This window comes from Oncorhynchus mykiss, chromosome 18 (genome assembly GCF_013265735.2).
Source record: "Oncorhynchus mykiss isolate Arlee chromosome 18, USDA_OmykA_1.1, whole genome shotgun sequence".
Classification (NCBI taxonomy): Eukaryota; Metazoa; Chordata; class Actinopteri; order Salmoniformes; family Salmonidae; genus Oncorhynchus; species Oncorhynchus mykiss.
The window spans coordinates 26,146,948-26,170,426 of NC_048582.1; the positions used below are offsets into that span (position 1 = coordinate 26,146,948).

At 42.9% G+C, this 23,479-nt stretch overlaps 1 protein-coding gene across 1 annotated transcript in view; it reads right to left on the minus strand.

The window, feature by feature from the left end:
* The window catches only part of lrp1ba (low density lipoprotein receptor-related protein 1Ba), a 163,952-nt gene that overhangs the window by 100,520 nt on the left and 39,953 nt on the right, over positions 1–23,479 (minus strand). Inside the window, exons 6-30 of the mRNA XM_036952429.1 lie at positions 23,224–23,446; positions 21,128–21,314; positions 20,686–20,829; positions 19,874–20,110; positions 18,929–19,109; positions 17,600–17,819; positions 17,222–17,411; positions 15,961–16,083; positions 15,547–15,699; positions 15,008–15,133; positions 13,939–14,055; positions 12,317–12,397; positions 11,538–11,702; positions 11,034–11,219; positions 8,133–8,333; positions 7,113–7,358; positions 6,171–6,368; positions 5,741–5,945; positions 5,389–5,553; positions 4,959–5,203; positions 2,841–2,972; positions 2,266–2,493; positions 1,827–2,001; positions 1,561–1,655; positions 1,189–1,338 (exon numbers count right to left, since the gene is read on the minus strand). Of these exons, the coding sequence (XP_036808324.1) occupies positions 1,189–1,338; positions 1,561–1,655; positions 1,827–2,001; positions 2,266–2,493; positions 2,841–2,972; positions 4,959–5,203; positions 5,389–5,553; positions 5,741–5,945; positions 6,171–6,368; positions 7,113–7,358; positions 8,133–8,333; positions 11,034–11,219; positions 11,538–11,702; positions 12,317–12,397; positions 13,939–14,055; positions 15,008–15,133; positions 15,547–15,699; positions 15,961–16,083; positions 17,222–17,411; positions 17,600–17,819; positions 18,929–19,109; positions 19,874–20,110; positions 20,686–20,829; positions 21,128–21,314; positions 23,224–23,446 (4,373 nt within the window). The remainder of the gene's footprint in view (positions 1–1,188; positions 1,339–1,560; positions 1,656–1,826; positions 2,002–2,265; positions 2,494–2,840; positions 2,973–4,958; positions 5,204–5,388; positions 5,554–5,740; positions 5,946–6,170; positions 6,369–7,112; positions 7,359–8,132; positions 8,334–11,033; positions 11,220–11,537; positions 11,703–12,316; positions 12,398–13,938; positions 14,056–15,007; positions 15,134–15,546; positions 15,700–15,960; positions 16,084–17,221; positions 17,412–17,599; positions 17,820–18,928; positions 19,110–19,873; positions 20,111–20,685; positions 20,830–21,127; positions 21,315–23,223; positions 23,447–23,479) is intronic.

The following is a 23,479-nucleotide window of genomic DNA, read 5'->3' on the forward strand; positions in this document are numbered from 1 at the left end:
AGACAAACCATTCTTGGCTTTTGGCCTGCTGGACTACAGCTATCAACAAAGAACATAATCTCCTCGGAGAGCATGCAAAAAGAGGCCGTGTTAAAACCAAAGAGAAAAAAATACACGTCTTTCAGATAGGATTTCTGTAAACAACAGTCCCTCTACAGCTGCATTACATCAGAATCAAACAGTATTCCCAACAGAGTTACGGCAGACCATACTGTAGATAGGTAGATAGGACTTTAATATCCCAGAGGCTATTACAATATCCCAAGCAGATAAGAGAGGTACTATAAACGAAGGAATCATAGCAAAACCAGAGCAAGAAGCCCATCAATAATGACGTATCTCCCCTGTCTCCCCTAACCCTACTCCCTGTAGGGTTACTCAAGGGGAATAACCACTAAAAGTAGGTTAATGCACATCTGATATTAAACAAATTAATACAACCATCTAATCAACATGAAAAATAATTATTCCATCCTGTTAATAGTATCATGATCGACTTTCTTGTAGAGCGTGGAGAGAAACTCCCCCTCAATGACCTGTACTATTAAAACGTAATAGATGTACAGTATTTATACAATCACCGTTATAGCTATAAGTAAACCTGGAACCTGGATGGATCGAAAGCCCAGGTTGCCCATCACTATGTCAGAAAGTCTGGTTACTGTGTTCTATTTCTGTAGCGTGAGGCGGCTCTGTCGCCCATCACTGTAGAGGCTAAACAAGTCCCAGTGAAGCCAGAGAACGTTCCCTAATGTATTCTGTCGGGATGAAGCATTTTATCAGATGGGATGCAATTTTAAACGTGAATTGGAATCGTTTCAGAGACAGACATAAACAGAAATGGTGAATTGACAAATAATATAATGCAAGAAGACAGCAAAGGTTCATCACTGTCAAAACCCCTTTTACTCATGTACTCCAGATCAAAAACAACTCCAAATCAATGGACTAGTACTTAAGAACAAAATACAATTTGGGCAGCAAATGCTTTTATGAGCTGGAAGAGCACAACATAATTATATTTATATTATATTTCCAAGACAAAGAATATGCAGAAAGAGTCTCGGGGTAGTAGTGCTCATCCATAGAACCATGCTCCAAAAAGGAAAAAACTGATCCTAGATCAGCACATCTTACTCTGAGACACTTTATGAACACGGTCCCAAGCTCTAAACTCTCGCCACTCACCCATAACAGCTAGAGCCGTGGCTTTAACAAGCTCTTTCTTCAGGGTCTCCAGCACTTCCAGACCACTGCCGTCCAGACTACACCTGTTGATGGAGGCGTTGCCTGCACTGAGCCAATACAGCTTGTCTGACGTGTAGTCTATCGACAGGCCTAGAAGAGACATCATTGATTACAGTTATGATTGACATATTATGGGGGGGTTGCTGTCCTACCGATCATCTCACTCAATATTGCAATATGGTTTGTTTACCAGATAGTAGTACTACTGTTGTCATGCAATATACAATGGCAGAAGATAACTGGCACTGGCTACTAAATGTGGGTGTTTTGTACGTAAGAACAAATATTCAGAATTGTACATGTGACATTTACCAACGGGCTCTCTCTGGTTCTGGTGAATGATCTTGCTATTGCTTCCATCCATGTTGGCCACGTTGATTGTGTTGCCGTCTGTCCAATACATTTTCCTGGGAGGTAAAAACTCCATAGGATAACAGTATTTTCCATACAGAAGACCAACACAAAAGTGCATCATTTATCCTATCATGTAACGAGCATTCACTTGACTATATCTTGTTATACCTAATCAATATCAGATATTGAACTGTATAAAAGTACATACAAAAATGGAATCTTACCCTTTGGACGGATGTACGGTGAGACACTTGGGCTTCTCAATCCCGTGAAGCACAGAGGTTTTCAGGGACCCGTCTAGCCTCGCCACGTTTATCTGCGACTCGTCGCTTTCTGAACTAATCCAATACAGGTTCCTGGAGAGCCAGTCCAGGGCCAGCCCTCTTACATTAACAATACCTGCAAAAAAAAATCAGATGCTGAAAGACGACATCAATGTGGCCGTGTTAATCTCTTCAACGAAATAATGTGCTGAGTTTATCGCTTGAACAACCTGACAAGTGGACTATGAAAGTTAGAACGGGTGGCTATGAAAAGGACATCAAATGGACGCAAAACACTGTAATCGTCTGATAAGACATTTACGACCAACATTTTGTTTCGTTACAGGAGTGTCAGAAAACCGATACATTTCAAAACACAGAGGTGAACATCTTTCTCTACCTCCGGATATGATCGTCTCTATTGCGGTTCCGTTGATGGAGGACCGTTTGATGGTTTGTGTTTTGACGTCAGTCCAGTAGATTCGTTCATCTGATGCATCGTAGTCCACCGCTGTGACATCGTCTATATCTGGGACCGTCAGGGCTGTGATCAGGTTCAGGTAAGGGTTGTCAATGTCCACGCCACGGATCTCTGTTCGCCTCACGTACAGAAGGAATCTCTTCAGTGCTGTTGAAGAACAAGAGAAAACTGGACATTGACATTGCTTTGCATAGCCTGCTTTCAAAGTTCAGAATCAAGCGGGTGTTATTCAGGGTTATGAGTTTAAAATGGCATGCTCTTAACAATGTCATTGTAGTGTGAACATAATCACAGTCTGTGTCAGATACCTTTTTCACCTTCTCAAAACAGGGTTTTGAAATGACTCACTTTTGATGGACACGCACTATGATGTATGAATGTGGAGGATTGTATGAATTAATGAATGGCTGGATAGAAGGAGCGATGGATGGGCGGAGAGGCTGATGTAAGGAGAGACCAACTGACAAACGGCTGAAGGGGTGAGGTTCACTCACTGAAGCAGGAAAAGTTGTCTGCAGATATCTTCATGAGGTGAGGGCAGGCACAGGACGCGGTGCGGTTGTAGTTGATAAGGCACAGATGGGAGCAGGGTCCACGACCACCATTCGCCTCGCAGGGATTTGAGGCTATTGCCGAGAGAGGGAGAGAGGGGAAGTTGTTCAATAATCAATTAGTCTGGTTTATTTTAACCCTCCTGTTGTGTTCGTTTCACGTTAATGAATTCTGTATTCCCCGGACCACAACGACCGCCCCATTATAGCTGATTATAAATTCATAATAACACATATATTATCAACTAATGTTGTGTTAGATCTTTTATCAACTTAGGTTCTTAGGTTAGGTGAACATTACACGTTTTGAACTTGTATTTGCCATTTATAGACCTCATTGACCTAAGCTCATACAACTCGCTTTTAAATAAAGAAAAAAACATAATGTATGCATTATTTTGACTGTAACAAATACTCAGATTTATCACAGACTACTTTCTCCTCTAATGCATCTTCACTGTCCGTTTCCTGACCTCTCCTCCTCACCAGTACTATGATCAAAGACATGATCAAGAGCCTCACATACAGTATATCGTTTGGTCATTGTGCTGCCACAGAATGAATTGTGAGCAAGGCCTCAAAAAAGCTTTATATACCAGAGCTGTTAGAAAAGTTCTATATATTATTGAAACAATGTTGCGATTGTTTGTGAGAATGCCAACAGGTGTGGTTCCCGTGGGGGAAGGATTCTATTGGGGAAAGGTTCCTGTGGGGGTTGCCATGGAAGCCAAGAAGGGGAGTTTTGTGTGTGTGTGTGTGTGTTTGCTCAAACACACATGCATTTGGGGGTCTGGGAGAGGAAGTGTGTCCATCTGATGAATGGGCATGTGCCTGAACTCAATTTTATAAACTAATTGTAGTCTCACCCATTCATTTCTAATGACCGGGAATACCACAGGTGTACAAAGATTACATAAAACACCCCAAATGTTATGAAAATATCAAAATGTATTGTGTGTATTCTGTGTGGACAAAGTCATGGAACCTAATGTCAATCAGATTAAATGAACTACATTTTTCAGAGAACAAACGTGTAAATCGGTCCAAATTGACCGGAACACAGCAGGTGGGTTAATACAAGATTCTGATACTCCTGGAAGAAAACATATTTGATTTGTGAAAGGCAGAGAGAGTCCTGTAAGTGAACCCTACTGCCAAAAGTCCAGACAGAGAAAATGAAGCCAGATGAACCAATTCAAGGGTTGCATGTTTCGTCACAATATTGTTTTGAATGTTCATTTTTGGACTGAGCATTCTACTCAATGCATTGTCAATGACCGCTGATGAAGATTTCATCCAAAGTGCATTACATTGCCTTGGAAATACAATGACATTCAAAAGGAGACACATAATTAGTAGGAAACCTGTTGTCATCATTTTGAAGTAGCAAGATTGACTTTAGATGCAGTTTAATTTTAGCTAGCTAACATTAGCATTGCTAGCTATTTTTGACAAACTTTGCAAGCTAATGACAACATTGCCATCTGTCTAAATTCAATTTGATGACATGGAAACGCTGGCAAAGTTGTTTCCTACTAAATATTTGACTACTTTAGCAACGTCATCGTATTTCCAGGCACTACAGTGTCATTTAGACTAAACAGTAGTCAGCCCCTGTCGAGAATGACTGGGCTTATCACCATTTTAGGGCAACTTTTATAGACCTATAGAGGGTGGCCTGAGAACATTCATAACAGTGGCATGACGCAACCAAGTGATGGAGGTACAACCTATGAATAGTGACAGTTGTTATGATGTTTTGTTTCCAGCATTAAGACAGAGAATGTCATTTCTTTTGACAAGCTAGAGCAGATGTCTTATCTCTCAGACAACGTTGGATATAGCAAGCGAAAAGTATTTTGTGAGACACAGATGTAACACATTGAAATGCAACCATACAATAAATGATTCCTTATGATCGAACCAAACAAAACTCTTCAACCAATCCAGATGGACTGAGGGTCAAGACAGAGAACACGCCACTCAAAACACGGCACTCAAAACACGCCACTCTCTTTTCAACCTTGTGATCTGAATGTTTGAGACAGTGCGGTAGCCTACCTTGTGGTTGTCTGCTGGGGTGGTATATCTGAAGGTCAAATGGCTGGGCGCTGGTTTTCTGGATGACTGTCACATTGGCCCCTGTCCACTTGTTAGCCCTGGCCAGAGTGTTGGTCCTCCAGTCAGTCCAGTAGACACTACCCCCGTAGAGACAGACAGCGAAGGGATGTGACAGGTACTCATGTCCCTTCAGAATCTCTATCATACCAGTCCCATCGTACAGAGCAGAGAATATGGCATCAGACCTGTTGAGATGAAAATAGATGTTTGTCTATTATAATAATTTGATTGCACCAGCAGGGTTGGGGTGAATTCCAACTCAATTCTGCCAATTCAGGAAGTCAACTGAAATGTTCATCAAAATTGGTATTTCAGTTGACTTCCTGAATTGATGGGGAATTGACCTCATATAGACAGGTATGTAACCCACCTGGCATCGGTCCACACGACCCTCTTCTCCATAAGGTCCAGAGTAAGACCATTAGGCCAGGCTCCTATCTCCATGTCTCTAAAGACAACATGGCGTCCTCCTCCGCTCATAGAAGCAGCCTCGATCCGAGGGAAGGTGGCATCCCAGTCTGTCCAGAAAATAATTCTAAACCACAAAATAATCAAATAAGAATGATCATCCATGTGTAATGGATTAAGGATGAATCAGAATCAAGTCAACCTCACCCTACGGTCATTCATAGCAAACCAGGATTATGTAAGAAATGCATATCCTTGTTAAAGGGTACACTCACTCACTCACTCACTCACTCACTCACTCGGAGAGAACTAACCCCTGCTCAGGATCCAAAGCGATGGCTCGTGGGTGCTCCATCCCTCCGGCGATCAGTGTGGTCCGGAGCTCCCCGTTTAGTTTGGCCACCTCTATCTGATCTAAGTTGCTATCGATCCAATACAGGTTCCCTGCTATCCAATCAACGGCCAAACCCTCCGGAGTAGCCAATCCATGTTGGACCACCACTTCAATCCCTGTCACACCTGTAAGGAACCAATGACAGTAAAAGACCAACACAATAACACATAAGAAGGCAAGAGGATGTGCTGAAACACAGGTAAAAAAAGGCTTAGGTTTAGGAAGTCTTCAGTGGAGCTAAAAGGAGAACTAAATATAACGAATGCAACACTTTCCCCACGACCTCAATTAAACATTGACAACTCAGCTTAACCAAAACACATTTCCAACCAAATTCTATGTGCTCCTACCAGCAGAGCCTAGCAGCTTCCCCCTGTATATCTTATCCTCAACCACATCGGTCCAGTAGAGTCGACTCTGATCGAAGTGGAAGTCTAAGGCGATCGTGTTCCTCAAACCAGGAACTAGAAGGCTGTAGTCTCGCCTGTGGAGATCGATCCTCCTGATCTCATGGCGGATGGAGAAGATGACGAATGCCTCAAAGGGATCTGAGGAAGGAGACAACAAATAAGTCAAGAAATGCATTTTTGACAATAAATATTGCATACTACTACAGATTCTCACACACATACAGAGAGAACTGTCGTGTTTCTTTGCTAGAATAGCAACTCATGTTCTGTCATAAAATGAGTACAGAAACCTTTGGAGGATTCATCTCCAATCGAAAGTGTAACATTTTAGATGGAAAAAACTAGCTTATTCAATACAATTGCCAGATGTTACATTAAATAACTGGGAGAAATTGATGAAGAGGAAAAAAAAAGGGCTAAAAGCTACTGGCGTATAAATGGCCAATGCTCATTGGGTACTGCTTCCAAACAATTTAACTACTATATAAACGGAATGTCCCAAATAACTGCTTTAGAATAGAAAGTACAATTAGGAATATAACCAATTTATCACATTGCTTTTTATCTGTTGGATTCAAGGCACAAGGGTAAGTGATGGCTGTCCCATGGAATATAATAATATATGTCATTTAGCAGACGCTTTTTATCCAAGGTGACTTACAGTCATGCGTGCATACATTTTACTTATGGTTGCTCCCAGTAGGTCAAATCCAGGACCCTTGGCATTGCAAGCGCCATGCTCTACTGACTGAGACACACAGGAACACAGAAATAGAATCGGAATTCTCATTTCTATGGGCTGTCATTGGGCAGTTCCATAGAGCGCAGGTATGTGTCAGAAATACTTATCAGCCATGTCACACAGAGCTTAACACCAGCTACCTGTACTCTGGCAGCTGTCCCCATCTAGTTCCAGCCTCCAGCCTGGGTAGCAGGAACACTTGACGGTTGCTTTGTACTGCTCACACACTTGGCTGCACTTGAGGTGCCTGGAGCAGTAGTCCAGGGTCTGGCACGTCCTGCTGTCTGGGCTAAGACTGAGCCCCGGCGGGCAGGAGCACGCCACGCCCCTCCCAGGAGCCACTGCACACTGGTGGCTACAGCCGCCGTTACCCAAAATGCAATCATCTGAGTTGGTGAAAGAAGCAGACGAAGAAAGGAGATGAGAGGAGAGCAGATTGATTCAGAGAACACAGACAGATGTATGGAAGGAAAGTCAGAGAGTAGTGATGGATGGAGACCGATGTACTGCACGTCCTCGTCGACTAGTGGCATAGGGGCTCAATACCCCACAAGAAAGTGAACACATCTTTCCTGACACATCTATTTTCACTTTTTTTTTTCTATAGACAAAGTGTCGTGTGGTAATCCCTGGGCAGGTCATTCGTGTGAACATAAGGCATTCATCTGGCCTAACCCCCATCAACATTGCCTAAGCCTGACCCCACTGCTACGATCATCTAGCCCATGTGGTCCAAACAAAAGGCTCGTCTCTGTCATAAACCATAATCCCCTTCACTATTAAATATGTCTCCTCTGTCTCTTCCCTGCTGTCTTTGGAGTGTTTCCAGAGAAAACTAAGGATCTTGGTCAGCAAGAGTTTTACATGCTCTTCAGTCTCAACAGCTTGTTCTCCCTGAGGTTCTCCCTGAGTTCAGTGGAGAATAAGAGGACAGATGGACAATGCCAAAGTAAGCACTGCTGCTCATTTACAACAGCTCAACACTGTCTGTCAACATACATTTTCTGGTCGGACTAGCGGAGAAAGCATAGAATGAAGTGAGAAAAAAAAAACGGAACAATATTTAATAATTAATTGAAGTGGGGACCGAGAGAATTGATTCAAGTGAGAGAAATAGGACCAAGAGAATTGGTGAGAAGTGATCTGAACAAAGGTCACACCACAGAAGTGTCCCTCGTCAGAGTGGTCAGAGCAGTCGTATCTCCCGTTGCAGATGCTCTCGGGAGGCAGGCAGACGGAGGTGTCGTTGGCACAGAGGTATCTGGGGGGCTTACAGGGCGACGTCTCACAGCCTTCCTCATCAGACAGATCCTCACAGTCATGGTCCCCGTCACACACCCAGCTCTTACTGATACACTTGCCTGTGTGGGGAGAAATAGAGAGAGATGGTGATGAGGCAAAGGACAAAATTGCAAGAATGTTCTAATTTTGTCCTTGTAAGAGAGATTGTGAATGATTACAAAACCCACATTTCAACCGTAAGTACAACAATAAGAATTGATTGTCAATTTTCTTGGAGAGATCGGAAACTATCAAAAAAAAACTGGTGAGAAAATGGTTATAGTGATACCCAAGACTAAACTGTCAATACCATCGAATGAAGCAATTCTGCTGAGTCTAGGTAGTTGGTGAAATGCTTCTAAAGTGATTGGAAATAGAAGCTTTTAGAAACAATTGCAGAAAACAGGAAGCAATTATTGGAAGCAGCGAGGTAAAAAGCACAGTCTCAGAGGAATCCTGAAAAGCGGAGGAATACAAGCCCTATAGGCATCAGAAGAAAGTAGTGTATGGAGTGAGAGGCAGCCCACCTCAGCTTTAATCTGTGTTATTGATGAGGAAACCCTGGAATAAACATGTGGTTTGCAATGAGGCCTAATGAAAGGCTATCTATCTGTCCCAAATTGCACCCTATTCCCTATATAGTGCACTAGTTGTGACCAGTGCCATATGGCTCTGGTTAAAAGTAGTGCACTGTATAGGGAATAGGGTATCATTTGGGATGTCTCCTATATATTTTCAAAGGCTATACTTTGTCTGCCTCAGCATAAGGCCGTCAGCTTAGTCTGGACAGACACAGTGAATACAGATCAGAGCTGAGTCTGCCAATTATTTCAATTCAAACAACAGTATGTTGATCTATTGTTGGAGGTATGTTCTTTCTGTTCGCTTTAATTTGGGAGTGTTTTGGAGTGTTTCACAAAATACTGCGATTCCAAGCTAGCATCCTAATGAAGCTGTTTCAGAATCCACGCTGAGGGGGGGATCTATTTTAACAAACATAACGCAATGGTGAATCTTAGCGCTGGCGGTAATCCGTTATAGCCAAGTTCGTTACATAGCCTGCTCCATATTTGCTAAACATGTTGAATTTTTTTTTGCATTTCACACTGTATTATTTGCATTGCTTCCATATGGAAATACATTGTTAAACATTTTCTACTGCATTCACTCGGATATAGGGGCTATCCCCACTGAGCATTGTAGTCTGGGCATGGACATGCCAAACGTAGTCAATACGCAAGATTAAAGATTCACTGGGCTACTTTACTAAGGCCTGAAAAGGCTGTGTATAATTCTTAGCAAATTTGAATAAAAATCTAAACAACTTGTTATAAATAGGCCATGTCTCAATACAGGTACAGGCACACTGCTCCCTGTCGGCACATAATACAGGCAATTTCGACTGTTTTACGTACATCCAAACGTTTCACAGTAGCTGGATAAAGATCCAATGTAAAGAGAAAGGGGGGGGGGGGGGGGGGGTGTCCACTCACTGCTATACTGCTCGCAAATGTAACGTTTTAGAAACATCATGGAACCATCTTACAGATCATATTTGCACTTCTCCAGAAATTGCATTGTATTCAGTCATGTACATTCTCACCATAAACGCATGGACGGTGAATCTTTATAAATGGTTTTGTTTTAATCTAATTAAACAAAAAAAGACAACAATATCTCTAAGTCGGACCGGGGTCACGATATCATAAATCGCTTCTCTCGTTCCATGGCACTGTGTGCACACTTAAGCCTCAATGTCTTTTAAGCATCACATTCACACGTCTATACAAAATACTAGGCCCCGGACAATTGTATCGTCGCTTATATGCGAAGGAGATTCTCCCCCCCCCCCAAAAAAATTGCAGTTGATATGGCATTATAGGAGGTTTGAATAGTTTGGAGGAGCGACCGTCTTTGGAAATCGGACGCTGTGGGCTCTTTGAAAATGGTGTTGGATAGCCGACTGAAAAAGCGAAATGAAGTATACAGGTATGTGAATTGTGAATAATGACATTTTATAGAATGTTGCATGGTAAGTGAATGATGCATATTAAGACTTTTAACACCGTGAGACCAGTGAACTAAAAGCCAGAGGCTTTTCCCGTGTGAATTCTCCACGTTAAGACCAATGATATATAACGCAGTGTACCTTGCAGATGATTCATATCAATTCCACTGAACTATTGGCCCAATAATATTACCTTATACACACACACACACACACACCTCATTCAACTTACTTTGCTAAATCTGCAACTCCCGGTGCCAGATTGATTTACCACAACCATGTGGAACTGTTTTAGGAGTCACATTAAATACCCCAAGTGTTCCCATTTTACTGTCATGTCTACGTCATAAAACATAGGAGAAGTCTACAAGATGCCCTGCGGATGTCATAAAAGACATGAAAGGCGCTCTGGCTTTTTCTCACCATTGTGTGTGAATGCTAACCCTATAGGCTTATATCAGCTTCCCAATGTGTCCCTGTACACCAAGGACACAAATGAAGACAATTTGAGGGTAATAACCAGAGATAAATCAAATAAATGTGTGTCTATGGTAATAACTGAGAGGTCGACATTAAAAACATGGCCGCTGAGATTTTACAGGTGAGCTTGGTGTGTAGGTCACAGTAGCTACAGTCCAGATGAAACCTTGATGAAAGCAGTGTAGCTTTCGACAGTTAAACATGGGTATTTAATTATAGAGTACGCGCTGCATTAGAGCCACAGAGTGTGCAGCTTTTCGAAAGTGTTTTCGCAGCAGCCTCAGTACTGTACCTGAGGTTTGACAGGTGAACTTTGCGTGCGGGTCGCACATTCTGCTGGTGCCTTCACAGTCTGCCTCGTCACTCCCGTCCTCGCAGTCCTTGTCCCCGTCACACCTCCAGCGCTCGGGGATACAGGTGCCACCGTCGTCCCGGCAATGGAACTCATCTCCGCTGCAGTCATCAGCTGATACCGAGGCTATAGGAGAGACAGAGGTCACAGAGATAAACATACATTTGCAAGTACGGAGTTCAGGTAGGGCTCCGCACTTCAGCAAATAAAGTACTTCTTTCTTGGGTAAGGTCTATTTTTACAAAGACAGTTATTGTACATCTCAAACCCATATTCCTAACTGCATCCCTTGAAGTGTGATGAATAGCATCCCCATTTCAAAGACTAAATTGAGCATATTCCCCAAGTCCATTACACCTTCACAGATCTAAGACTTCCATCCAAAGGGTGTGTGTCCCATGAGGCAGATAGAAGAGTGAGAAGTTAGTGTGTTTTTCCTCTCACCTGTCCCAGAGCATGTGGTGTCCTCATCACTGTTGTCCCCACAGTCATCGTCCCCGTCACAGGCCCAGTGGTCAGGGATACACTTCCCACTGGCACACTGGAATTGGGCACTGGAACAGGCATGGACACAACCCACCTCGTCACTACCATCCCCACAGTCATCATCTGGGTGAGGTGGAAAGGGAGAGAGGGAAAGGATGGGGAGATGGGAAAAGGATGGAAGACAGGGGAAATGAAGGGGAGAGAAGGAAATGATGGGGAGAAGGGAAAAGGGGGGGAGAAGGGAAAAGGATAGAAGAGAGAGGGAAATGATGGGAGAGAGGGAAATGATGGAAGAGAGGGGGAAATGATGGAAGAGAGGGGGAACAGACGGAAGAGAGGTGGAAATGATGGAAGAGAGAGGAGGAACAGACAGAAGAGGGGGGGAACAGACGGAAGAGAGGGGGAATAGACGGAAGACAGGGGAACAGACGGAAGAGAGGGGAACAGACGGAAGAGAGGGGGAAACAGACGGAAGAGAGATTAAGAAACAGTGCAAGAGTCACAGCGTGGTTCAGAGAAAGTGAAATGTGTTCATCCAGCAAGCTGCTTCCTGAGAGTGCGGTTCCATCCCATGGCATTTTCCCAGTAAGGAAAACTGGTTGAAATGATGCTGTTACAACCAGATTACAATACATTCTGTTTGTTGTAATGAGGCCATTTCCAATCAGGCAGTTTTTCACACTGAGATAGAAAATGGAACTGCAAAAAGAGAGTGTTCACAGAAAAGTGCCACTCACCTGAGTCACAGTGCCATTTCACGCTAATGCACCTTCCATTGGAACAGCTGAACTGTGTGAGGGGCTCACATGTGGGGAAATCTGTCAAGAAAGAAAGAAGAAAAACAGTGTTATTGTTGTAATACAAGAGGTTTGGACTTCAATTTGGGATTTTTTTCTAACAAAGCACTTTTGATGACAGGAATTGATCGATTTTCAACTGTCCAGAAACACATAGGCCAGTAATTTACACAATGCATGAACTGAAAACCTCAGAAACAGTGTGGGTAAACATATTTTATTGTTACACATTGGATGCAGGAGACATTGGCACAGTTATGTGAGTTGGCATTGCCTTAGAATTCTGAAGTTACAAAAATGAGAGTGAGCGAATTGCAATTACTGTGAACACTGTCTGTCTCTGCTTGTACTTGTGAAGTGAAGCCGTTTATAAGTAGCACCAGAGGTAACAGAAAAGTATCATTCACAGCTAAGGTTCAAATTGTTCTTGCTGATTGTTTTTGCAGACTGTTCTACTGCCTGTTACTTTTCCCTATTATCTCAAACTTGTGTAGAAGGTGATATCAGATAATTACTTTACTTTGGCTTTAACAACTGTGGTGATGGTGATACACAGTACTGTTAGATGTATCCTCGCCAGAAGAGGGTGTATTTCCACTGTGGGATACTTGACCTGGGAAAAGGTCATTTGGGGTTCATGTGCTGGTGAAGTGGCTGTCTTTGAACCTGTTTGAACTTGCATTTGTGTCTTCATTGACATTTTCAACCTCTCCCTGACCCAGTCTGTAATACCTACATGTTTCAAGCAGACCACCATAGCCCCTGTGCCCAAGAACGCCATGATAACCTGCCTAAATGACTACCGCCTAGTAGCACTCACATCTGTAGCCATGAAAAGCTTTGAAAGGCTGGTCATGGCCTTCATCAACACCATCATCCCAGAGAAAAATGTGCAGTTTTACAGCTAATTTCCTGCACATCTACACATTTTGCCATAGGATAGAGAAAATTGTTTCCGTTGTGAATACGATATCTGAGTAAGAGTGACTAACAAAATCCATGAGGCCCTCCGGTCGGTAATTTGACGCTAGACTAACTTACCAATATAAAAACGTTAGCTGACATGGCTAATTGTGTGACTGTCAGTGACTGAAAATAGCTGATGCACAAATTGCATCTTGTGTACTAACTCTCAACAGTAAGGGGGGGGGGATTGAGTCAGTTGCCAATCCCAGATCTATATCTTTGAAAGCCCATGCATGTTTCAGAGAAGGAAGATATAATTATGACCGGGAGAGTCCCAGCTATTTCACATTTTAAATATGAAAAGCCTTTGTCTCCATCTCCGTGTTGAGTTGTCTGCTCCAGAGTATGTCAGACCAGGCCCGGAGGCTAGCCTACATGCTAAATTGAATTAACATGACGGGTAGGTAAAAGACCAGGCTTACAGTGGAATGATATAATGCAACGACAGACAAAGTCTCAAAAACATTGTGAATGATTTCTGAAATGCTAGGCTAATGTTGATATCAGAAGAAAATGCCCACGCTAACATATCACTAAGAATTCCTTGTCCAATGGACTGCTTCAGGAGCCAATTGGAAACTTGTCCAGAAGCTCACCACAAGAGGCGGTCTCATCAGAGTGGTCCCCACAGTCGTCATCCCTGTCACAGCGCCAGGACTCTGGGATGCATCTCCCGTTCTCACAGGAGAACTGGTCCGCTCGGCATGATCCCGCTGAAAACATTAATAGTGATAATAAAACAGCCTTTTATTACACTGAACGTCGTTTTTCTATCATGCAACATTTACATTAGTGCTTTTCATTACCAGTATGGTCTCAATAAGTACTTAAATAAAGTGCATCGACTAGGCCTAGGCTATTTCAGTGAGTGAATATACATCATGATAGTATGTGACAAAAAGGTTATTATAAGCAATGTCTAATATTTTGCATTTACTGTTCATGATATGTGTTTTGGAACGTTTGATTCCACATAGACAGCCAACAGACCCATGTGTGTTGGATATCTTTTCTGTAGCGCTAAAGCATCTGTATTTGGTTTCTCCGTGACTGGTCGTCCCTAGAGAATTGGCTCGCTATCTATTCCCAGCAATCCATCTATTCACAGCGATCAAAGAAAGTGGACGTAAAAACGTGACACCCGGATATCGTTCATATAAAATCGCCATTTTCTCTCTCGTGGAAACATCCCATCCGTGTCCAGGATCCGGCGTTGTGTCAACATCTGGCAACTGAAGCTCATTGATAAGGATGAAGTGAAAACAAAAAACATTTCTCCTCTACATCCCCTAACAAAACCCCCTTATGTCCCCCAGAGGAGGTGTGCATATCCTGGTCAAGTCTTCTGGATGGAGAAGATGATGAATTATCCCAGTATATAGATACATTCATGATGTGCAGCAGCACAGAGGCCATTGGGACATACAGGTCCCCCACCACCACGGGAAATCATGCAGTAGCGTATGTATAAATCGTGTAATGGTTGTCTTCTCCTCTCTGTGTATTCTCCAATGGCCTCTGGTCTGACAGAACCTCTCCCAAATGACTCTCTGGTTGGAGAAACTTGGAGATCACCCAAGTTTGTTCTACAACATGGAATCTGGCAGTTGCATCCTGGTCCATATGAGCTAGACGGGCCTCTAAGTAGAGCAGACAGCGGCATACCAGAGCAGGTGAAGTTGGACTCGTCCTCGTTGTTCCCACAGTCGTTGGTCCCGTCACAGAGCCACCTCTTGGGGATGCAGCGGTTGTTCAGACACTTGAACTGATCTGCAGGGCAACTACGATTATCTGTAAAAATGGGCAAAATTGCTTTGATATTAAGTCTTTGATGTCAACTGTCATGCATTCATATTAATGTTCATTATTTGTTACTTTTATTTCTTATTTTTCTTCAGGTAATTTTTCTTAAAACTGGCATTGTTGGTTAAGGGCTTGTAAGTAAGCACTTCACTGTAAGGTGAAATACCTGTTGTATTCAGCGCATGAGACGAATACAAATGTTTTTGATTCGATCATAGACATTGGATAGACAGCTAGAAAGCATGACAAAAAAAGCAAGCCTAGCAATTTCAGTCTTGCATAGATGATGTATGTTGTTAATTTCAACTTAATTCATTCACAAAAATGTCTCTGGGACATGTCCTACTCTCCACAAATGCAAAATGAGATATGTTTTCTAACATGCAGAATAAGACCCCTACAGCAGATGTACGGTTCCTCATCACTTCCGTCCAAACAGTCATGGTCCCCGTCACATTTCCAGGAGGCCTGGACACAACGCTGGTTCCTACACTGGAACTCTTCATTCCCACATCTCTGTGGCTCCCCGTGGTCCCCTGAATCTCCCAATGTGGCTGCAAGCACACACATACATCCACTTGCTGGCCCATCTTCACACTCTGCAGAACATATTCCTCAAAAGAGCCACAACTCAGGAAACATTTATTTTATGTTATATGCTGGCATTCAAAATCTATACTGGGATTTTGAGTTCTACATGACCATATCTTATCTGCTGTCATTTATTCCTATTGATTGCCTTGGTCATTGATGTGGAGTGTCAGGCTGAACGGGCCTTGTATGTTTGAGACAAGAGTGTATTTGACAGGGCTTACAGGAGCAGGTGAGGTTATTCTTGTCCAGGTACTGGTTATCAGCGCAGGCACACACTCTGCTACCGGGAATGGCCAGACACAGGCTACCGCAGCCACCATTATTAACCCCACACGCATTGTCACCTAAAGATCAATTAGATAAACCAAAGTAGGCTAAATCTGCTCATTTTTTGGGGCAGCTGTAGCCTTTATAATGCAACGTATTAGGAAGACAATGACATAACTCAAAACTGTAATACTAGCAGATATATGATCCTAGAGGCAATGACGCTATTGTACCAAATACTCTATTCAAAAACGTTCATCGATTAAAACGGCTACATGTCTATATTCCTATCCGCATGCCAGGCAGAGCGACTGTTCACATGACTCAGCCAAAGGCAGAATCATTAATACCCCGCTGCTACAAAAAGCCTGAGCGACAACATCAGATGAAAACGGAACAATGTGTCTGACGGATCCTTTGACACATCCCCCTTGAAGTCGATGAAACTGTATTTGGAGAGGGGGATATGAAGGGTGGTTAAAAAAAAGGAGGGATGAAGGCTGAGGTAAAAGAAGGCATATGAAGGTGAAGGCTGACGTGGGTGGCACCCAGCCGAGTTCAGCGTTCCTTTTGGGGTAGTGAGAGACAGTACAGACAGGTGCTTCAATGTGCCAACCAATGACTGTTGTCATGACGAGCCCAGTGCAGCTGAGTCTGGAAACACGACCTGGGGTAACTATAAGGAGCTCTTAAAGGATTAGAGTCGGTGTACATTTGAGGACTGCCTCAGCTTCAATTCTCATTGAATCAATCATTGGTCTCTCTCTTTGTTCATGACTCGTCCTCCGTGGCTATGAGAGGTTTGGTTGTTAGAGAGGGCCAGCACCAGATAGACTAAAATATGCCTGACCCCCTACTGTTGGGGGCCTGAGTTGCGGCATATAAAATATGCTAAAAGGGAAACATTGAAAGAGAATCTTATGATTTATTAACTGTCATGCATTTCAAACTCCCTGGCTGGAGCAAAGCCCAAGTTTAGTTCTTCAGCCATTTTCAGTGATGTCATTTCTTCAAAGGTCATCTCAGTTCACCATCTCATCAGGTTTGATATACTGAAAAAATTGGTTTCAGAGGGTTGAGAGACACAGGGATGCTGTACTGTACATAATGATGACATCCCCTCGTCTCTTTTATGTTTATATTACAAAAAAGTGAGCCAGTCTTGTATTTAAATCGTTTTGGTGCTTGACAATGACAGTGTGAGGGTGTATTTACCTTGCTGCCTTTGAGCATCGTACACAGATAGCCCAAAAAGAGGGGGTTTCTCACTTCTCATAAGAGCAACCTGCCCTGACTGCAAGTCCAGTTGGAAAATAGAGGCATTCATGTAATCTGTCCAGAAAACTGAATTCTGGTGCAGGGAAATTCCAAAGGGATGGTTTAATTCTTTGCCGTTATACACCACCTTTGGATAAAAGAAACAAAGAACACGTTAGACAATAATTCACAGTTAAAACCAAATTTTTGGACCACGTCATGTATTTGCAACCATACAAATATTGAAATAAATGTACATGTTCAAAATGTTACGGTGCATATTTGTTGATTGTATCGTCTTAATCAGTAGAAAAGAACACTCACTCATTTACTAACCGTTCTGTGGGTACCATCGAGGGAGATTCTCTCTATGTGGTCATAATAAGCGTCGCACCAGTACATGTTACTGGAGCCATGGTCTAAAGTGAGTCCGTTAGGCCACAGGATGTCAGAAGTGACAAAGTCCTGCCGGTGGGATCCATCCATCCAGGCTTTCTCTATCTTGCCAACACTATCGTTCACCTCATCCTCCTCCCAGTCTGTCCAGTACATCCAGCTGAAAACCAGACAAAATGAATTATCAATATGATGGTTATTATAGAGAGATAGATCATTTAGCCCAAATAATACTGAGTATACAAAACATTAAGAACACCTGCTCTTTCCATGACATAGACTGAATAGGATAATCCAGGAGAAAGCTATGATCCCTTATTTATGTCACTTGTTAAATCTGCTTCAATAAGTGTAGATGGAGGGGAGGAAACAGGTTAAAGACGGATTTTAAAGCCTTGAGACAATTGAAACGTGGATTGTGTATGTGTGCCATTTATTGGGTGAATGGGCAAGACAAAAGATGTAAGTGCCTTTGAACGGGGTATGGTAGTAGGTGTCATGCGTACCGGCTTGTGTCAAGAACTGCAACGCTGCTGGATTTTTCATGCTCAATAGTTTCCCGTGTATATCAAGAATCGTCAACCAAAACATCCAGCTAACTTGACACAACTGCGGGAAACATTGGAGTCAACAAGGGCCAGCATCCCTGTGGAACACTTACAACACCTTGTAGAGTCCATGCCCCGACGAACTGAGGCTGTTCTGAGGTCAGAAGATGTTCCTAATGTTTGGTATACTCAGGGTATATGTATGTTTTAAGACATGACACCAAATGTGTGAATATCAAATCACTCTAAAGTCCCCGAAAAGCAGCAGACGCTAGTCTGCTCTGAAAATGTTAAGCCTCTCATACCAGAGAGCAACACACTACTTACATTTTTGCCAGAGAAGCAATTCACAGCATTTCAGTCTCCATCTCACCTTAAAGCTCATTTTTATAATTAACTGACTGAGAACTGTGTCCAAACTCAGCTCCTTTCCTCAGATGGAGATTTAGGCCGCGATTCAATCCAATCGCAAGTTGTCAAGTTTCAGCATTTGCAGAGACCGCATTCAGGTAAACGCTGCGTATGTCGTCTCAAGTGAAAATGACCTTTAAATGTCAAGCGTGCTATAACACAGATCTATCACGGATCGAATCGAGAGTTGATTTACTCAAAACAGTACAAAAAATGGGGTCCTAGCATCTTATGTACAAACCAATATCTATTGAAACGTCACTACATAAGGTGACCTTATCAGGGTGTCAACTGCAAAAGACACACTCACCTGTGCAGAGGGTCCACCACGATCGCTCTGGGGTGAGACATATCTCCTTCTAACAGAGTTCTCCTTGTCTGTGCAGCCTTCTCCAATCTGGCAACGTTGATTGTTTTCCTGTAGCCGTCATTTGTCCAGTACAAGTTGTTCCCTATCCAGTCCACTGAGATCCCCTCCACGTTATCAAGGTCTAGGACAGGATGTGAGTCAAAAAAATGTAATGCATAGAGTATGCTGTTGTTATCCTCTACTTGATCATCCCTGCAGGAGCGTAATCTATCACTGTCTCCAGATCCTCGTTAATGGAATCGAAACCCCAAAGCATTGTTCTAGAATCTACTGTAGCAGATATATTAATCACACACAACACAATAGCCATGCACAAATAATGCTGCTTACACAGAAAGCTTTTGGGTATTAGAGATCGACCTAATTCGGGGACACAACTTTAATAAGACCTTTTAAAGTATGAATAACCTATGATTAATTTGTGTACAGAGGTGTACAGGTACGTGCTACAGTCGGGACGTAAAGAAGACGAAGGACTTCTATACTCACATAATCCCATAACTTAAATCTTGCGTAATTGCGTCAGATGCTCGATTATGTTCTGGGGAAGTTTTATGAGAAAATATGCTAACGAGACTAGAATAGTTCGCACCCCTTCGAAATGGAAACTCTCAACCAAAGCATGGGCCAAATTATATATCTTTTTTTTATATTTAAAAAACAAAATTTGGACAAGGCAAGTCAGATTAGAACACATTTTGACGGCCTATCCCGGCCAAACACGGACGATGCTGGGCCAATTGTGCGCCGCCATATGGGACTCCCAATCACAGCCGGATGTGATTCAGCCTGGATTCGAACCAGGGACTGTAAATACTGGAATATCTCATCTAAAGGTCACTTGAAGTTGTTACCTAACGAACAGAACGATCTGAATGCACTGACCATCTTTAAGGATCGTTTTTCGATTGGTCCCATCCAGTCTTTGTCGGCCAATCAGAAAGCTGGTTGTGTCGGCAAAGTAGATGTGGCTGGTCTCTGCATGGAAGCCGATCGCCCGAGGGTTTACAAGATTGTCAATCTGTACCATGTGCTCAGCCTCCGACTTGCTATTCAGGTCCAGGCCTCGGATGACACCGGGTCTCCCTCGTCCGTAGAACAGGAATACCTCATTCATAGGCTCTGCAGAGGGAGGTTATAATGCATTATGAAGGGGGTGCTTATAGGAAGTGTTATGAAGTTTACATAAACAAACCACTAGCTACTAATCTTCTTCAACCCTGATCACTGCCAGTGTATAATTAATTGACATAAGCTTTTCTTCCAACAAACACAGTCAATTAAACTATTTGAAAAAATGTATCCTAAGACCAAGTATAATAAGCTAATTACAATGACCTAAATTAAAGCAAGATTTAGTTCCGCTGATTAAACCTTATCAAATCAATCAATCCCTTTCTCCAAAAGGAGTCTTTGCCAAAGCAACGCTTGAGACTAAGTTAACGTTAAGCGTTGATGCTGACCAAAACAATGTTGAATTTGGCTTTTTCACCAGTCATTAGTGACAGGCAGAGAATGAGATGCTGTTTGGGTTGACTAAATGTGATGTTCAGGAGACCTGACAGAGGGGTGCACTGGAGCAAAGTTGCAGGCGTTTTGTTCGCGCGGGCGCTGTCACTAATTATAGACGTTACTTTGCCCCTGACTGACACTATGACCGTCAACACATGACATAATATGCCCTAATATGAACTTACTCTTGCAGGATTTTCTGTCACTTCCCAGTACAAAGCCTGTTCCACAGCGACAGGATCGGGATTTGTAACTTCCACTGAGCAGACACATGTGAGAGCATCCTCCTTTTCTTCCAGACGGATCGGGATCGCACGCAGTAGTCCTGACTGCAGAGAGAGATAGGAGACGAGGGTAGATACCAGACACACGACACACACGACACACACACACGCACACACACACAAACACGCACACACACACACACACGCACGCACACACACACACACGCACACACACACACGCACACACACACACGCACACACACGCGCACACACACACACACACACACACACACACACACACACACACACACACACACACACACACACACACACACACACACACACACACACACACACAGAGCTATCTTCTAAACATGCAAGAAACACTGTATTTGCTTTTTACCTGTTGGTTGGGTGAGTTTCTGGTAAACACGTATTCCCAAGCAATTCTCCACGGTGGTTACAGTTTGAACATCTGCTGCGCTAAACCGATTTATCTGTAAAATGTCCACTTTTGTTCCTTTAGAGGGCTCGGTGCGAGTTGCAAACAAATAATCTTCAAAGAGTGATAATCCGTGGAGGTGCAGCAACTGGAAGACAAAGAGAGCAGTATGACAAGAGGAAGGAGGAGCACAGTGCTATAGAGCAACGCTAGGCTACATTTACATGTTTCCTTCATCTCAACTTAATCCCCAGGTAAACACCTTTTCCCTCAGCTAGCACAAAACGCTCTGGGAATCCTATGTTTCTTAGAGCTTGGTGAGAGCGTGGTTGTCCTATGGTTGATTTACATACAATATTCCAAACACAGGAGGTTGGTGGCACCTTAATGGGGGAGGACAGGCTTGTGGTAATGGCTGGAGCGGAATAGGTGGAATTCCATTCACTCCATTCCTGACATTATTATGAGCTGTCCTCCCCTCAGCAGCCTCCACTGATTCCAACAACATTCTGGGAATGGTGCAGGATACCTAGCTAGCACATAACATTCTGAGAACCATATGTTTCTTAGGTAGGAATTCCTATACATCAGCATAACGTTTCCCCATGGTTCAATTTAAAGTAATGTTCTCAAATTGTTCAGAGAACGTGAAGAAACAATTTCTTTCTGTGGGAATTTCAGTACTTCAGCATAATGTTTTCTACAGGTTTCCTCATGATTCTATTTGAAGTCATGTTCTCAGAACAGTAAGAAAACTTTCCATGAAAACCCCAAGAAGACATTAGTAATGTTCAAAGAACGCTCTGAGCATGTTATTCAACATATGCATTCCGTTCTCAGCGTCAACAAAACTCTCTGTCCTCTATCTTGTTAAGTGTGTTCAGCTGTGTAATTGGCCACACCTGATCTTAATGAGTGCTTGTTTCCTTTGAAATGGGGTCTGTTTGAATAGAATAAAATGAACAGCTTTGTATGAGTTTTAAAGAAGCATGGCATGCTATAGCAGTGCCATCCTGGTTGCACAGTGGAATAATTCCATGGATAGAGAACAGAAGATCATAGGTTTGAAAGTCACTGATGCCGTGCCACAATAAAAAATAAATGTGTTTGCATGTCCTATCTGTGCTTTGAGTTCAAAACAGTTAACCCAAACTAAGCTAGCAGTGTTATTAATAGTCTAATCGAAACACGCTCTCAGAACATCACTTAATTGTCGTCAAATAACCTATAACTTAGAAAACCATAGTGAAACATTCTCAGAACCTTCCTGCAACCTAAAAACGTGTCTCCCCAGAAGAGGCAACATTTTCACTTATGGCTTTGTTCCCAGAACAAATGGGAACCAAATGTGCTAGCTGGGCCTGCTCCTCCACTCCATTCTAATCCATTGGAAAAGGCTGTGGCTAGGGGATATAGCAGCAGCAGGAATGTACAGTAGCATTGGTTACGTCTCTCTCAACCCTATTCCCTCTGTAGACCACCACTTTTGACCAGAATAGGATGCCATTTGGGACGTAAACACTGTATCTATGTAAACTCTCTAGCGCACACAGCTCGATGGCTTCTTCACTCCAACCCCCTGGCAGGTATCCAGGGTTAGGACTATGTAGTTTGGGGCGGCAGGTAGCCTAGTGGTTAGAGTGTTGGTCTTGTAACTCAAAGGTTGGCAAGATCGAATCCCTGAGCTGACAAGGTAGAAGTCTGTCATTCTGCCCCTGAACAAGGCAGTTAACCCACTGTTCCTAGGCCGTCATTGAAAATAATATTTTTTTTCCAACTGACTTGCCTAGTTAAATAAAGGTAAAAAAATTGTGAACACTCCCAAAAGGCAGGGTCCAAGAAAGTTCACTCTCAGCAGAGTACCCACTCCACGACTCAACAAACAAAAGCTTATCTTATTTGGACTATCTTATTGAATCCTCGCGAAGTACCACTTAAAGTGAGACCAACTGGTATGCCCTTTGATTAAGTAGTATATGGTTTCTCTGAAACAAAGACTTATTGAACATTGGAAATGGGCAGATCATAGGATAACAACTGTCACATGCTGTACTTACAGAGCTTTCATGGATAACAGTGTGCCGGTTGCTCCCATTGTAGTCCACCACTTCGATATAGTCCAGGACAGCATCTGCCCAGTAGACCAGCTTTCTAACCAGGTCGAGAGTAACAGCCGTGGGCTTCTCTATTCTGTTCTCCACTATCCTGGTTCTGTTAGTGCCGTCCATATTGCACTGTTCCAACTTGGCTGTACTCCCCAAATCCGTAAAGAACATTTTCCTGAAAGGCAAGTTGAATCCCAGGGTATAAAAC